This window comes from Cavia porcellus, unplaced genomic scaffold (genome assembly GCF_034190915.1).
Source record: "Cavia porcellus strain 051 isolate PalLab524CR breed Dunkin Hartley unplaced genomic scaffold, mCavPor4.1 scaffold_8, whole genome shotgun sequence".
NCBI lineage: Eukaryota > Metazoa > Chordata > Mammalia > Rodentia > Caviidae > Cavia > Cavia porcellus.
Window position 1 is genome coordinate 48450206 of NW_026947491.1, and position 18337 is coordinate 48468542.

General features: G+C 37.7%; 1 protein-coding gene across 1 annotated transcript; it reads left to right on the forward strand.

Moving 5' to 3' along the window:
- The first annotated feature begins 13131 nt into the window (after positions 1–13131).
- On the forward strand, positions 13132–14061 carry LOC134477166 (olfactory receptor 10P22-like). The gene has a single exon (XM_063254217.1). The coding sequence runs from the start codon at positions 13132–13134 to the stop codon at positions 14059–14061; it is 930 nt and encodes a 309-aa protein (XP_063110287.1).
- Positions 14062–18337: the final 4276 nt, after the last annotated feature.

The following is an 18337-nucleotide window of genomic DNA, read 5'->3' on the forward strand; positions in this document are numbered from 1 at the left end:
CTGGTTCTCTGTCACATAGAGCATTGTTATCTCATTTGATTTTTGGTCCCTGTACTCCTTTTCATGTTAATTATATTTCCTAAAAATGGCATCTCAGTGGATCCTACCTCCTGATCTACTCTATGTGTGTTTCTTTTTTTTTAATTTAGTGTATCAAGGCCATCTACATTAGAGATTATAACCAAACTTCTCTGCCTCATTTCTGTTGTGCTCTTTTTCTGCCATTAGTTGTCTGCTTTTCTCCTTCATCCCACTTTCTGCTCTGTTCATTGAGGCCTCCCTGTCACTGTTCCTGGAATCCTAGTACCTTTTTTTCTCTCTAGAATGCCCTGCAGTATTCTCTGTAGAGTTGGATTGGTGGTCACAAATTTCCCAAGTTCTTCTTTGTCTTGGAAGCGTATTGTTTCTCCATTGATTTCTAGAGACAGTTTAGCAAGATATATCAATCTGGGCCAGAGATTATTTTTTTGAGGGCTTGGAATATTTCACTCCAGGCTTTTCTTGACTTGATGGTTTGTGTTGAGAAATCTGCCATTATTCTGATGGGCCTTCCTTTATAGGTGATATATTTCTTGTCTCTAACAGCTTTTAATATTCTGTTCTTATATTGAATTTCTGGGATCTTGATTATTATATGCCTGGGTGTACCTCTGTTTTGGTTGTAGGTGGCTGGAGTTCTGTATGCCTCATACATCTGAATATCATTTCCTTTTCCTATGTTTGGGAAGTTTTCCTTAATTATTTCTGTGAATAGCCTTGGTAATTCCTTTGTTTGTACCCCTGCTTCTTCATTCACATTCTTTATTCTCAAGTTATAGACCCTCTTGTCCTCTTCTAGTCTTTGTATTGTTACTGCTTGTGTCCTTGCTATTTTTTAAAAATTCTTCCTTTCATAATCCCACATTGCAAAACTGTCTTCCAGTTTGGATAATCTATCCTTAGTTTCTTTCAAGCAGTTTTGCCATCTTTCCATAGAGTTTTTAATTTCCTGATAATCTCTGAATCTGCTTCATGTACTCTATATTTTCTTTATATTCTTTATTAAATGGTCCTCTCTTTTGTTTGAGTTCCTCCATTCTTTTGTCTGTGTCTTCTTGAGGGGTGCTTTGCATCTCTTTTATTAATCTTCATATACCTTGCTTTACTTTGCTAAATATTCCACCTTTGAACTCATCTATGAGATCCTGAAGATATCTCTTTATGTCCACTGGTGCCATGTCTGATATTGCAAGTTTGCTGTCCTCATTATCCTTTGTATTTACCTGTCCTTAGTCAGTGTTCTCAGGGTTTGGACCTGGGGACTTATTCTTGTTGCTTTCTCTTCCAATCATTTTTTGTGTCTTCCAGGAGGCCCCAGTTTCTTTCTTTGTTGGTTACAATTCTTCTGAAGCACACTGGCTAGGTGACCCTTCCCACTGCAGTATGCTATTGAGTTGCAAACATGGGCAGTGTATGCTAGCCCCTTCCCTCCAGGTCAGTCAATCTACTGAGGCCTTCACTGCATTAGTGTGCGCCACCACCATAAAGAATTGATTTTGGATAACCTATTGGGTCTCACCCAGGTTGTGTGACCCAAGCCAAGCTCACTTCAGGAGGGGAACAACTGACTGAAGTCACTGCTGCCCCTTCTTCCTGCCCATACTGCCTGGTCCCAGAATGTCATCTGTTGGAGTCCCCTTCTCTGTGGAATAGTTTTATTCCCATCAATCACCACAGGTTGATGCAGGGTCCCTGCTAGGTTGGCTCTCTGTTTGGCTCGCCAACTCCTGTCCTCATTGCAAGTGCATTTCCAGTGATTCGAAGTGGCAGGATTTTGGACAGCTCATTAAGTCACCACCACTGGAATTTGGGCATTACAGCAGGAGCACTGAACCTTCAGCAGTTCCAATAGCAGCACAAGGACTGTGTGTTTGATTGGTTCTTCTCACCTTAGTTTCTTCTTGGAACGAGAGAATTCATCTCCCTCTGTTCGGGACTCCCCACACTGTATAATGTTGAATTCTAAGTTGACTATCTCAGGGAGCCTCTGTAGCCTGCTGTTATCTATCCACCATCTGTGTTCCTCTAAATGAGAAATTGTAATAGAATGAAATTTGAGAAGTTTAGAAATATGTAGAAATGAGATGACATATTCTGAAATAACTAACAGGTAAATATTTATGGCTGTGAACATCCATATATTGAAGTATTTCAAAATTAAATCCTTTTGAGATTCTAAGGATTTTGTCAATCAAGTGAAAAGACCATCCACAGAATAGGGTGACTATTTCCACATTGGATCTGTCAAGAGACTAGTATCTGGAATGCATAAAGTTGTCTTAGAAGTCAATAGTAAAAAAAATAACCTAATTTAAAAAGGAAAAAGGAAATCAATAGGCATTTCTCCAAGAAACATATACAAATGAACAAGAGCATATGAAAGAGGCTGACCATTATTAAGATGAAATGAGAAAATTAAAATTACAAAACACAATGAAACACTATTTCATGTTGAGTAGTATGGCTAAAATAAAAACAATAACAAGGTAGAGCTAAAAATGGAAGATCAGTAAGTAGCAAAATACAGAGCTTCTTGAGAGAAACAACTCAGATGCCAGAACAAAACATCCTGGAGAGGATCAGAAAGAAAGAGATGAATCCTTCCAACCCGTGAAGAAATTAAAGGGAAAAGAGCTGGTCAAACACATGGTCACAGTGCTACCATCGAAGCAGATCAGATTCATGAGCACAGCATTCTTGCTGGAGCTGTCAAAACTCGCAATTGTGGTGGTGCTGAAGTTGGGGGTCAGTGAGCCCAATGGAGAATGGAGCCAATATGGAGACCTGCACTAACCCTCAGTGAATGCTTGAAATAAGACCCTCCCATTGGAAAACGGTGGCCAACTGAATGACACGTTGGAATTAGGTAGGATAGGCCTGAACTAGGAATGGCAGTGACTTCAGTTGATTGCTCCCTGCCTAGAACAGAATGGTGGGATCTGCTTGGCCTGGGTCACGCCCCTGGCTGGGACCCAGTGAGTTGTCCCAAACCAATTCCATATGCATGGCACACACTAATGTGGTGAAGGCCCCTGCAGGTTGACTATCTCAGAGGGGAGGACCCAGCATATGTCACCCATGCTTGCACCTCAATGACCAACAGCAAACTGACGAGGGCAGAATTCCCTTCACCAGTGTGCTCCAGAAGAACCATAGCCAACAAGGAGAGGGGCTGGGACTTCCACCATACAACTATATGGAAAAAACCAGAAACATGACAAGAGAAAGAAATAAGAAAAAGCATCCAGCCCCCAACCCAGGGAATACCAGTCCAGGAGCAGTAAATACGGAAGAGATTGAGGGCAGCAAACATGAAATATCAGGCATGACATCAACTGACATAAAGAAATATCTTTGTGAAATCATAGATGATCTCAAAACTGAAATATTCACACAAGTAAATCAAGATATAAGAAGATTAATAAAAGAAATGCTAAGCACATCTCAAGAAGGCACAAATGGGAGAATGGAGGAATACAAAAAAGGAGAGAGAAACATTCGATGAAGAATGTTTTTAGAAACCTAAAGCACATGAAACAGATTCAAAGAGATTACCAGGAAATTAAAAACTCCATTGAAAGCTGGGAAAGTTGCCTGAAAGAAACTAGAGATAGGTTAACAAAACTTGAAGGTAAGTTTGCAATATGTGATCATGAAAGGAAAGATCTTTTAAAAATAACAAGGAAACAAAAAGTAAAAATACAAAGGCTAGAAGATGACAAGAGGATCTATAACTTAAGAAAAAAAATATGAGTGAAGAAGCAGGGGTAAACACAAAGGAAATACAAAAACTATCCACAGAAATAATTAAGGAAAACTTCCCAAGCAGGGAAAAAGTAAATGTTATTCAGATATATGAGGCATACAGAACTCCAGCCACCTACAACCAAAACAGAGCTATACCCAGACATATAATAATCAAGATCCCAGAAATTCAATATAAGAACAGAATATTAAAAGCTGTCAGAGAAAAGAAACATATCACTTATAAAGGAAAACACTTCAAAATCACAGTAGACTTCTTGACACAAACCATCAAATCAAGAAGAGCTTAGAGCAAAGTATTCCAAGCCCTGAAAGAAAATAATCTCCAACCCAGATGGATGTACCCTGTAAAACTGTCTCTCAAAATTAATGGAGAAACAAGTTGCTCCTATGTCAAAGAAGAAATGGGGGAATTCACGGCCACCAATCCAACTACAAAAAATACTGAAGGACATTCTAGAGAGAGAAAAAAAATACTAGGATTTCAGAAACAGTAGCACAGAGGCCTCATTGAACAGGGTAGACAGTGGAATGAACAAGAAAAGTAGACAACAAATGCAGAAAAATGGCATAGCAGAAATGAGGCAGAGATGGCTGGCTACAATCTCTAACATAGATGGCCTTAATATACTAATAAAAGAAACAAAGGCAGAGTAGATCAGGAGGTAGGGTCCATTGAGATGCTATATGTAGGAAATATAATTAACCTGAAAGAGGGTTTATGGACCAAAAATCAAATATGAGAAAACAATGCTCTAAGTGACCGAGAACCAGAGAGGAATAGGGGCAACTCGATCAGCACTTGAAGATAGGTTGGAAATACATGATACTTTTGTGTAATAGAGAACTATCCAGCTATAATGAAGGAAAACCTTGAGACTTTTGTAGGTAAAAGAATACAACCTAAGATCAAGTCCAGGAGTGAGAAGGTTTGAAACCACTTAGGTAAATAGCAAGTTGCCCCCCCAATCTAAAAACTGAGGGAGTTGGTGGGACCCAAAATGTGTAGTGTATCCTGTGGGAGTGAAAGGAGAGGAATTGTCTAAACAGGGAAGGCAGAGTATATTGTTAATAGTGCATAAAGATTTTAAATCCACATTACTCTCACTTCTCTGTTTAGATGGATCATATTCTGTTCCAGTTTGTCTACTTGTACTAGATCTGAGGGCACAGACATCTATCCCAAAAATAGCAAGATATAGCATGGTAATCATCCTTAATTTCCTATTAACTTAATTTGAAGCCCTGTATAACTTACATTGTTTTATTATGACTGATCTTATTTGAATCTGGTATGTTAGACTGCTGGTTTGTATTGACTGATTTTATTCAAATCTGTTATGATTGATAGTATCAAATCTGAGAGTATAGGTAACCACACTGGAAATGACAAAATTCACTAGGATACCCACTCTGGTTTGATTATTATCTGCTTTTGAAGTCTTATAATGTCTCCAAAGTTTTGTTTTTATTAATAGTTTATGTACTGCTATATTCAATTCTACTATGCCTGATATAGACAATTCTATTGAAAATAACAAGAGACATCATAGTAACCATTGTAGATCACCTTGTATTGTGGTTTTGTATGACTTTTTCATTTCATATTTTTCTAGGAATTTGGTGGGTTTCTTTGTCATGCTTTGTTTTGTTTTTCCCTCTCATACAGAAAATATAGATATACATGTAGAGGCTCATGCATGCATAGAACTTATAAACAGCCTATGACAACTGATTATATAACACATGATGAAATGAACAACTACTTTGGAGAAAAAGAGACACTACAGTACCCAGTGCTGACTCCATAGTGTCATGATGTGAATCCAGCAATACTAATTATTCTTTGTTCAGAGTTATTTTAGCCTGTATTGTTTTGTTTAATTTCAATATACGTGAAGGTACAGACAACTATTTTCAAGAGAATGAGAGACACTATGACAGTCATTATTGACTTTCCTATTGTCTGGTCTTGAAGACCTAAAATGTCTTCATCATCCTGTTCAGGTCAGTTTTATACTATGCTGTTTTATTTGAATTCACTGTATGTAAAGATATGGACAACTATTTGGAAGAAAACAAGAGACAATATGATAGATAGTGAAGATCTCTGGTTGTCTTGCTTTGAAATTTATGTCTCTTACATTGTCTTCTTATGTTCTGTTTTGTTCTGTTTTGGTTGTGTTTAATTTTACTCTCTTCAAAAAAAATTAAAAATAAAAACAACAATACATGTTAATGTAAGAAATGGGAAACTATTCATAGTGTGTAGAAATATAAGGTTATATAGTCATCTTCAAAAAACTACTTGCACTTCCTTAAATTATGAAATGTAAAGTTATCATATGATATAATGATTTAATTCTCTGATGTATATTTGCCTCAGTAACTTTCCAATTACTGCAGTGAAATACTCAGCAATCACAGTTTAAAGAAAGACAGGCTTGATTTGGCTCCTGACTTAAATCCATGGTCAGCCCAATGAAGATACAGGATGACAGAAGGGCATAGCAGTGGAAAAGCTGCTCAACTCATGGCAACCAGGAAGAAGATACAAGGGAGGAGTCTGGGACACAAATCCCACTTGTAGGTCATGGCCCTTGTGAGCAAACTCTCATCTTCTGACAGCACATTTTGCTACTGAACTCAGCAATGGATGACTTTGCTGATGAGTATAGCACCCCATGATCCAATCATCTTATGCACAAAACAAAATTGGTGAGGACATTTTAGTTCTAAACCATACAAAAGACAATTGAAAACATAGGCCCACATAGTAGAATTATTTCTAATAGTCCAAAGTATAAACAATTTAAATATCCATGAACTAACAAATGGCTAAGTGCAATAAAATATATCCAACAATATTATCTAACAACAAAATGCAATAAAATATACCCAACAATACTATCTAACAACAAAATGATTGGAGTACTGATATATTCCATAAAACTAGGGAACCTTGAAAACAAGATGGTAAGTGAAAAAAGCTATTTATAAGAGATCATATATTGAATCACATTTTTTGGAATAGGTAATTCCAAAGAGCAATACTTAGTAAATGACTGTTAGAATTGGGGGAAGGGAGAATGAGTAATGACTCTAAGGGGTCTGAGTTACTTTTTCATTATATCAAGATGTTTCAAATTTAAATAGTGATGATGACTGCAAAACCTTGTGAATGTATAAGAAACATCCTAATTATATATGTTAAGTGAGATTTCATAGGATAAAAATTATACTTAAATAAAGCTATAAAATGATAAAAAATAAAACCAGGCAAGAAATTTTTCTTCTTTGCTTCCTACATTAAAGAAAAAGAGAAATAATTTAAACTTTGGATTAATTTACTCAACTGGAAATCATTTTGCCCTGTAGAAAATCTGGTTTTCTTTTTTGTTGTTGTTGTTGTTGCTTATTTGTTTGTGTTTGTTTTGTTTTTTGTTTTTTGAGACAGAGTTTCACTTTGTAGTTCAGGCTGGTCTTAAACTCACTATGTAGCCCAGAATGGTCTCCTCCTGCCTCAGCTTCCTGAGTGTTAGGATTACAGCAATATCAGGAGGCAATTGATATTGCAATAGGGAATAAGGCACTATTGGCACCTATTGGACACAGGCCAGGCCTGCTGCAAAATATCCTACAATACATAGAACAAGCCCCTCAGCAAAAGATTCCCTCACCAGATGTCAACAGGGATAAGGTGGGAAAGTTTGCCTTAAATAAAGCTCCACCAGCAAAGAGCACAGTGCATGGTACTTCCTGTATCACAACCACAGAGGTCCTTTGGTGCCATGGCATCCAAGCCCTGTGTTGAGGGTAGTTATCAGATACATTGTGGAAAACTCACTGTCAAGGCAATGGTAAAGCTGTACCCACACTCATCTTTCTAGGAGTGTGTGAGAGAAACTTTGTTCTGGTCTTATTGCAAGAGTTGTTACCCACCTTGCATAATCAGTCTCATCTCACGAACATTGTTGACTCCAGAATGGACCAGGTTGTCCTTCTTGGACTGGCTAGTAAACAGTTTTGGGCCAAACATGTGACTCTCTTAGGAGGAGTTTAGATTTTACTTTAGACAATTTTTGCTTTTAGTTTGACTTTGCTTTATATTCCTACCTTTCTTTTTTAAAACTTTTTTCTCTTTATTTTCTTTGTTCCTATTAATAATCTTTGATTTTATGTGGTGCTTCATGTTATGCTAAACTATTTACCCTATGCAACACCACCATGAATGGAATATAAACAGCAGATATCTCCTTAGCTATGAAAAAGGAATGGGGCAGAGAGGCAGAAAATCCATGGAACTTTGGTTGTCATGACATTGGCACAATGAGGTCTATGGCTGGAACCAATGACCTCCACATGGAGTACATTCTCTTCCGCTGTAATATGATGGCTAAATAGCAAGGGGATATTGTATGAGCAAGGAGGGCGCTCCTAGAGGAGGTGGGGCTCCCAGAAAAGGTCAATGCTACTATGTAGGCTCCTGGGACCTCTTACTGTTAGAAAATCTGGTTTTCTTTTTTGTTGTTGTTGTTGTTTCTTTGTTTGTGTTTGTTTTGTTTTTTTTTTTGTTGTTGTTGTTGTTGTTGTTGTTGGTTTTTTGAGATAGAGTTTCACTTTGTAGTTCAGGCTGATCTTAAACTCACTATGTAGCCCAGGATGATCTCCTCCTGCCTCAGCCTCCTGAGTGTTAGGATTACAGGGATGCACTACCACAATGAGTCAAAAATCTAGCTTTTTGTCCTGCAAAACTATCTTTCAGAATTGATGGAAAAATAAGATACTTCCATGACAAAGAACAACTGAAAGAATTCATGACCACCAAACCAACCCTACAGAGAGTTCTGAAGGATAGTATGGAGAAAGATAAAGATGGCCATGGTTCCAGGAACAGCAGCAGAGGGGGATTGTCAGAACGGGTGAATGAAGGAGAAAAGTGGAGGGCCAACAGCAGGAGGACAGCATGGTAGAGACAAAGCAATTAATGCTGGTTGTAACCATTAATGTAGATGGCCTCAGGTCAGCAACAAAAAGAAACAGGGAGAATGGATCAAGAAACAAGATCCATCAATATATTGTATACAAGAAAGACACTTAGCTCAAAAGGAAATTCATAGACTGAAAATTAAAGAGGAGAAAACAATAACTCCATCTGTCGAGAGACCAGAAAGAAGCCAGAGTAACTTGCCAATCAGCCACAGAATGGATAAGAAAGATATGGTATTTTCATACAATGGAAAGCTACCCAGCTATAAAGTAGGATAATCTCGAGGCTCTTGTAGGAAAATAGATGCAACTGGAGGTCATGTTCACGGGTGAAATAGTTTGAACTCATACAGGTGAGCACCAGCATAAAAAACAGAAGGAGTGTTTTGGGACCCAGAAACACAGTAGATACTATAAAAGTGATAGAAATGGAAACACTAGAAGGAGAAAGTGGTAACCAATATTAATTTTTTGTTGCCTTGTCTTCAACTCTTGTAATATTTTCACAATTTTTTAGGTTTGGTTCTGTTTCGTCTTGTTAGATTTTACTGTGTCTGATGGTAAGGGCAGCTATTTTGAATATAATGAAATGTATTATGGTAATCATGGTCTATCATCTTATTTTGAAGTTCTATAATGTTTTCATTCTTTTGTGTAATTTGTTTTATTCTGCTTTGCTTTGTTTTTCATTTGTATGATGGTATGAACAGCTATTTTAAAGAAAACAAGACATTATAGTAACCATTGTTCATTTCCTGTTTTCTGGTTTTGAAGTCCTGTAATGATTTCATTCTTTTGTTTTGATTGGTTTTAGTCTATTTTCAATTATTTGATTGCATTATGTATGAGAATATGGGCAGCTATTTTGAAGAGAACAAGAGACATTATGGTAGCCATTGGTGATTTCCTATTATCTTGTTTGAAGTCCCATAATATTTTCATTCTTTTTCATTGGTTTTGTACTATTTTGTTTTGTTTGATTGTACTGTATGTGAAGATGTGGACAACTATTTTGAAGAAAACAGAGACATTATGGTAGCCACTGTTGATTTCCTTTTTCTTATGGTGAAGTTCTGTGTTGCTTGCATTGTTCTGTTCTGATTTGCTTTGTTCTGTTTTGTTTTCTTTTATTCTCTTTAAAATAAAAAAAAATGTTAAATCTGGGTTTTTTAAGAACTAGCTGGTGTGGGGACAGAGTTGGCAAGAGAGGATGACCCATAATAAGCAGGACAGAGTGGTGTGTTACAGTGACTGCATTTAGAACCGTGGATTTTTCTTGAGGTTTCAAATTCCAGTTACACCCTTATCAGCCAAAGACTTTGCAGTCATTAAGTTGCTTAGTTTTTCTGTTACTAAAATCTTGAAGGATTAATGTCTACGGTCTACCCTTAGGGTTGACACGAGCTATGAAGGAGATAGTGCAGGGAAATTACCCAAGTGATCTATTCACTGTTAGGCTGCAATTTTTTATCTTTTTTCTGATGTCAAGGGACAAAAATAATAGTGGCAATTTTTTCAGCACTAATTGCTACTGTGCTGCCTAGAGAAGTTCCCATTGGCAGTAGGCAATTTCTGTCACAGAGCCACTGGAAGCCATGAATCTGGGGAGCAAGACAAAGGGAAACAGGAGACATGGCTGACCCCAGGAGATCAATTAAAACTCACCCAGTAGCCATGTTGAGAAAGAATTTGTTAATCACTGAAATGCATCTGTATCCGTGATGCAAGTTATTGCTCAGACTACAGTCCCAGAGACATAAAGTAGGTAGAGTTGGTTGAAAATAAATTAGACATTAAAAATATCAAAGTAAATCCAAATTATTCCAATCATTCTATTTAAATTATTTGTATACCATTTTCTCTGTTGCATTATTTGTAAATTGAAAAGATTCTAACATGCTCTATCCATACCTCATGGAGTCTCCCATTGCTAATACTTAGATACTTGTCTACCATTTACCTGTTATCTATTTTTAAAATAAAAATTTTATGTTGAAAGTGTAACGATTGTACTCATTTTCCTTCCCAAACTAATTTTCATGTCTATAAACTTTTTGTACTCGTGTGTGGTGCTGGGTATTTATTTCATAGGATGCTCTTTATGGTGTCTGTCTTGCTTTTGCTTGATTGTCCTGACCCTAGTTGCTAGCTGAGGTGGTGATGGTCAAGTGGCTCTACCATGGCTATTTTCTTTTTTTAGAAAGTTGGAGTTGTGTTCTCCCTCCGTGAGGGAAAATTGCATAAATTACTTGGAAAATCTTTTTTTTTTTTTTTTGTAATACTGGAGGTTGAACCATGGGTCCTCACATGAGCTGTGTCTCTGCCCTTTTCCTATATTTTAAATATGAATGAGATCTCTTTGTCAGTAAGTTTCTGCAAAGCTCACACTTGTGATTCTCCTGTCTCAGGCTCCCAAAATGATGAAATTGCTAATGGGTGCCCAGCTAAAATTCTTAAAGAAATGTTTACAATGGAAGGAAAAAAGCACAAACAAAATGTAAGTTGTCTTGGATTAGAAAGATTTCCCTAGAATACTGAGCCAGATAAAAGCCTGTAGCATGAGCAAAGCTTCGTCTTATGTAAAGTGATACACTCCATTTGAGGGACATGCAAGTTCTCTTGGTCTTTATTCATTGAGCCACTATTATTCAAGGCATCCTCCACTATTATTCAAGGCACCCATCTTCTGCTGGGTGTGATGTCATTGATCCCAATTAAAATCTAAAAGAATGTTTATTTCTAAATCAGAAAACATTGAAGTTCTTTCAGCAGCTGGCAGGTACTAGAAACCTGTATGGGATTGGGATTTCTTCTAGAAGTCAAACCTGTTGCTATTTCATTTTTTTTTCCTCTGAGGATTAGCACTGCATTGCAAAAAAGATTTTAAAGAACTGTGGGTTCTAATTTCAGGACTTCTACTGTGATAGTCATGGCTAGAACTTAAGAAAATGCATTAAAAAGGAACTAATGTAGGGAGAAAGTCTTGGTAAATTTTCAAACTCATGAACACTACTGTCCTTGCTTTAAGAGCCAAGATGGACCAAACAGTTCGGTCTACATTTTCTTTTTATACTGTTCAGAGCAACCTATTTTGAATTGGTAGTAAGGTGCCAAGTTCATCTTGTATTTTTAATTAAATGGCAATATAAAGAAAAGAGAGGGCTGGGCATGTAGCTCAGTGGTAGGGTACTTGGGCAAAGTCCTGAGTTCCATTCCCAGAATCATAAAAAAAGGAGAGAGGGTGAAGAGTATTTATTTCAACTGTAACTTGAAATAATGTCGCATTTAGTTATACGTTTTTATGGCTGGCATTAATTGTTCCACATTAATAAAGCCAGTTATAATAGAAAAAAAAAAAAAACAAGTGCTTACTAGACACTGGGGAGAAATTGGAAACTAATTAATACTGTAAGGGGACAGGACAGGAACAGCCCTTGGGGCACAGTGCCAAGCAGTCCTACTTGTACCTACTTTGAAGGGTGTCAGAATATTAGGCATCCTGACTTTCTAGAAAGAAGGGAGAAGAGGTAGAGCCACCTGACCAGCACCACCTCAGTCAGCAATCAACATAAGGACAGTCAGGCAAAAGCCAGAGCCCAATTCCATTTAGTCCTGGTTCAGGAACCCTGGATACTCCAGACTAAAGAAGGTCTATGGGCAGGGAATTTAGGCACTGTGATGTATCAGGAAGAAGCCACTTCCTTTCTCCTTCTTCATCATCACCCATCTGATTTGCCTCCCTACCTTCTGCTCTGGGAATCAGGCCCTTGGGAAGATAGAGCTACTGTGATGCCCTGCTGGGGAGGGGCATTTGGAGAGCTATGGGGATCCATCTGCAGGTAAAAAAGCTCCACAAGTGTTTCACTGTGATCTTTGGTCCTATGTCTTGTCTCTCTCCAATGCTTTCTCTATATTCCTTCTCTTCCTCTTCCTTACGGCAGATCCATTTTTTCCTCCTGTCTACTGACTCCCATTTTCTGCCCACATTTTAAACTATCTCTCAAGGAAATCTGTCCTCCAATTTCCAGATCTTTACTTTTGGATCTCAGCCTCTGAGTGAGTGGAAAACCCATCCCGGTGTTCATCAAGTCCCAACCTCCAGGAAGATCTGCCACTTTCCATCATTTTCCCTGATTTATCTTCCTTCTGCTTTGAGACGCTTTTCTGGAAGAAGTCACCAACAGGCCAGGTGACCACCCTTCCGAGTCCTGAGAGCTGAAATATACTTGTGGAGTTTCCCATAGTTTTCTTGCCACAACCTTTGTCTTTGATTGGTGGCCTCATGGTACACTGCTTAAGCCTTTCTCTAGCTCCTTGTTGCAGTCTAACTTGAGGGACATGGAAAGTAACAATGACACAGTCGTGACTGAGTTTATCCTGTTGGGGTTCTCAGGTTTTCGCTCCCTTCAGGTTCCTCTGTTTTGGGGGGTGCTCTGCATCTACTTGGTCACCCTCCTGGGAAACTCCCTGATCATCGTCCTCTCGCTGGCTGACCCTGCCCTCCACTCCCCCATGTACTTCTTCCTTCGGCACTTCTCCCTGGTGGAGATCCTCTACACCACCACCATCGTGCCCAGGATGCTGGTCGATCTCCTGTGTTCTCACCCCACCATTCCACTTGCCAGCTGCTTCACCCAGATGTATTTCTTTTCCTTCTTTGGGATCACTGAGTGCTGCTTGCTCACTGCCATGGCCTATGACCGCTATGCTGCCATCTGCCGGCCACTGCATTACATCACCCTGATGAACCAGGGAGCATGTGCCTGCATGGTGGGGGCCTCTTACCTCATGGGCATCATCACTGGCACCACTCACTCCATCTGCATCTTCACCTTGCCCTTTCATGGTGCCAAAACCATCCACCACTTCCTGTGCGACATCCTGCCTGTACTGAGACTGGCTACTGCGAGCACCTTCTGGGGTGAAGTTGGGAACCTTGCTGTTACAGTATCTTTCATTGTGACTCCCTTCTTCCTGATCCTGCTCTCTTATGCCTGTATTCTTGCCACCATCCTTGGGGTTACAACATCCCAGGGACGTCGAAAAGTCTTCTCTACCTGCTCCTCCCATTTCTTTGTGGTCATTCTCTTTTTTGGGACGGGGACTGTGGCTTATCTGAGACCTGAGGCTGGCTCATCTTCAGACGTTGACCAGATAATTGCTGTATTCTACACAGTTGTCACCCCTATGTTCAACCCTTTTGTCTACACCTTGAGGAACAAGGAGGTGACGGGGGCCATGAGGAGACTCATGAGTAGGTTCCTCTAAGCCCTTGACACATCTTTACCCTCCTGAGTTCTTAGAGTTAAGGTTCTAACCTCTTATCACTTTCAAAGTGGAGGGGAAAGCTTGGATCTGCAGTCCACAGAGTCTGGCCAGTGGCTGTTAGTGTGTCTGGTGAGCTTTTTGCTCCACCCAGAGCCAAGCCCCAAGACACAGGCATGTTGTTCAGAACCGCGCATCTGTGCTCTGATTTTACAGACTTGACCTGTCTTGATTACAGGTGCAGAGCTGGTGAGACACACACTGGATGGAAAACTGATGAGGCAAGGCCCTGTGATGGCCTTATGTGATGATCTAGCAACTCCTGGTCTTTCTAGACTATATTTCTTGAGACATCCCCCTTTCTTTTCTTTCCAGATACTCCTTGTTATAAGTTTCTTTACAATATCAGTTGCCCCTTATGCAACAAAATCTCCCTTACTCCAGCTGTGTTGTCCAGCTGTGTGTCTGGCATGACTGGGAAGAACAGTGACTGATTGATTTAACTCTAGAAGTTCAGTCCTTGAGTCTTCCTTGGTACTGTTTTAGGTGGAATGTCAGCTGTCAGTTATTTCCCTTCCAACTCCATTCTCTCTCACATGGAATCCCTGAGGCATTGGTCATGTTAATTCATTGACTTCTCCCCTGCCCTTGATAGACTTGCTTTTTGTTTTTATTCTGATCCTGTGGTAGAAGTTCACATCTCTCTGTCCTCCCTGAGGTAAATTAGAAGATATGAAGTCCTTAGACTTCAAAATATCACTTTTGTTTTTTGCAACAAACTGTGCACTTTTTGTCCTTGGAATGCACTTTAATTTGCTCACCAGCAGATTCATTAACTTTATTACTTTTCTTGGGAAGTCAGAACTTGCTTGTTCACAAATATTTTTTGAGATTTAAGTCATAGGTGAAACAGCACAAGGAGGGAAATCTCTCCCAAGGCGTAACAGTGAATATTTTTAAAATACCATTGAGTTTCCATTTTACAATAGTAATGCTATTAATTTCAGAGAATTCTCCATCTAGAAGGAAGTAACTGGTAACATTTTAGTGTTAAGAAAATCCTGCAGTCTGTTTTTCCTTCGTATATATAATATATATATATGATGTATGTTTTCTAAATTATTTGTAATAAGTATTTTCTACTTCATTAAACTATATTTCATATTGTACATTATCAGAAGACTTCCAAACATGATGTTAATACTGATTTAGTATCCTACTTATGAATGTGCTATGATTTTAATCAATCTCTATCAATGGAATTAAGTTTTCCGAAACAAGTATTACTGAAATAGCTTTTACTACAACTATGTTTGTGTGAATTTATTTTATGCTTTCCTTAGCACAAATCCGTAGAAATGGAGTGTCTGAGCCAAAATGTTTCTGAAGTATTTAAACAGACTGAGGAATGAACTGGGGATAGACAGCACAAGGAAGAGAAGGATTTGGAAAATCTATGTATATGTTTAGTATTCTTTATAAATTTTATTTTATTAGTATGTTTATAGTATATAAGGTTTATATTCACTTTAGGGAATATTATGTGTACCCAATACATCTTAATTCTTTTTAATCCCATTTCCTTTCCTCTCCTCCTCCTTCCCCTCATCTCTAGACATGCAATAATTATATTCATTGTGAGTATCTGGTGCATATTGAGAATACACCCCAATGTTTTCCATGTCTCCTTGTCCTCTGCCTTACCCTACCCTCCATCTCTTGCTTCCTCTCTCATTTGCAGTAAATCTGTCTTCCTGTTTCCCCCATGTGTTTTTCATTTTGCTCTATCTTTCATACATTCTTTTAATTTCTCATGAAAGAAACCATATGATATTTAAAGTTATGTGCCTGATTTATTTCACCTAACATTGTTTTCAAGTTACACCCATTTTTCTATAAATGATTTATAACTGAATATTGCTCCTTTATGCATCGATACTACATTGTCTTTATCCATATTTTGTTGATGAACATAAAACGTACTCCTAAGATTTAGTTATTATGAATTGTGCTGCTATAACATTTGTATGAATATGTTACGGTAATATGATGACTTTAACTCTTTTAGAAAGTGCCTAGAAGGAGAAAACCTGAGTCAAATGGAATTTCTAGTTTTACTCTTTTTGAGGAATCTCCACTTTATTTTCCATCATGTTGTACTGGTTTACATACCTACATTTCCCCCATGTAGGAAGGTTCCTTTTTTTACCAATACTGTTATTTTTACCAATACTGTTATTTTTTGATGTTTTTCTGTCATAAGATGAAATAAATATTAGGGTTGTTTTAACTTGCATTTCTCTAATGATCAGAGATGTTGAATGTTTTTTCCATGTATTTACCCACTATTTGTATTTCTTCTCATAATTGTTTTTTTCAGTTGTCTTTTTTTTTATTGCATCTTTTATTTTGAGAGTCTAGGTTTTTTAGTTCTTCATATATTCCTCTCTCTGAGGTGTAGCTGGCACATTTTTCCCATCCTATAGATTTTCTCTTCATGCTGTTGATTGCTTTCTTTGCAGTGAGGCAGCTTTTTTATTTCATATAGTCCCATTTGTTGCTTGTTGCTGTTATTTCTTGTGTATTTGGAGTTCTGTTCAGAAAGTACTTGTCTATACTTATGACTTGGAGAGTTTTACCTCTTTTAACTTCTAGCATGTAAGTGTTTCCATTTTGACATTTATATCTTTGTTCTATTTTGATTTTAGTTTAGTACATGGTGAGAATTATGGGTGTAGCGTTTTCCAGCACCATTTATTAAAGAGGTTATCTTGCCCCAGGCATATATTTTAAGCCCTTGCATCAACTATCAGGTTGATGAGTGTGTTTGAAGTTGTTTCTGCATCCTTTATTCTGTTATAATAATTCTATTCCTTCTTAAAGGATTCAAAGATCTCTTTCTTCAATAGATGTTTCTTTTATCTCTTTCTCAGTGATAATGGACATCATCTTGTTACTGGTTTTAGAGGGCATACTTTCAGCTTCTTATTTAATATGATATAGGTTATTGGTTTCTCATAAACAATGTTTATCAGATTAAAGTAAAGATCTTTTGTACCTATTTTCTTTTTTGTTGTTGTTGTTGGTCTTTTTCCTTTTTATCAGTACTAGGGATTGAACTCATGATTGCCTGCTTGCAAGGCAGGGGCTTATGCCACTGAGCTAAATCCCCAGCCCCCGTACCTATTTTCATCTTGTCTTTTATCATTAATGCTTGTTGGCTTTTGTCAAAACTTTTTCTACAATTACTGATATGATCATTTGTTTCTTTGTCCTTGCTTCTATTTATATGGTATATTCTGAGGATATAACTGGCAAATTTTTTCACATTTTGGAGGTTGTCTCTTCACACTGTTGGTTGTTTCCTTTGTTGTGCAGAATCTTTGTAGCTTAATATGATCCTATTTGTTAATTCTTTGTATTATTTCTTGTGTCATGGAGGTTCTATTCAAAAAATCCTTGTCTATGACTGTGTCATCAAGAGCTGTACCTAGTTTATCTTTCAGTAGAATAAGTGTTTCTGTTTTAATATTTATATCTTTCATCATTTTGATTTTAGGTTTAGAACCTGGTGAAACCTATAGGTCCAGACTCAGTTTTCTGCATGTGGACATCCAATTTTCCCAGCACCACTTATTGAAGAGGATAGTGTGTGTGTTTTGGGCTCCTTTGTCAAAGATCAAATAACTGTATGTGTGTAATTATTTCTGCTTCTTCTATTATATTCCGCTGACCCACATGTCTGCTATTGTGGCAGTACCACACTGTTTCAGTCACCTTAGCTTTGTGGTATAACTTCAAGTCTGGAATTGTGATGCCATCTGACTTGCTTTTGTTACTCAGAATTGCTTTCATTATTCTGCATATCTTCTCATTTCCTATGAGCATTGGAATTGTTTTCTCTAGATCTATGAGAAATGTCATTATTTTTGGCTAGAATTGCATTAAATTTGTATGCTAGTTTTGGAAGTATATCTTATGTAGGAACAGGGGATATCTTCCCATTGCTGATGTTTTCTTTTAATACTGTCTCTGTTTAGTAGCCTGTTATTGGATTAGTCAAGATTTTTATGTCTTCTTGACTTGGGTCTTGGTATTTTATATGTATCTAGGAATCTCTCCAATTTTCTAATTTCTTCAAGTTTTCAGCATATGTTTGTGAAGAGGTTGCTAATGATTTTTAAATTTTGATGGCATCTATTGTAATTTAGCTTTTCATTTCTAGTTGCATTTATTTGTATTTTTGTTGTCTTTTTTGTTAATGTTGGCTAAGGTTTCT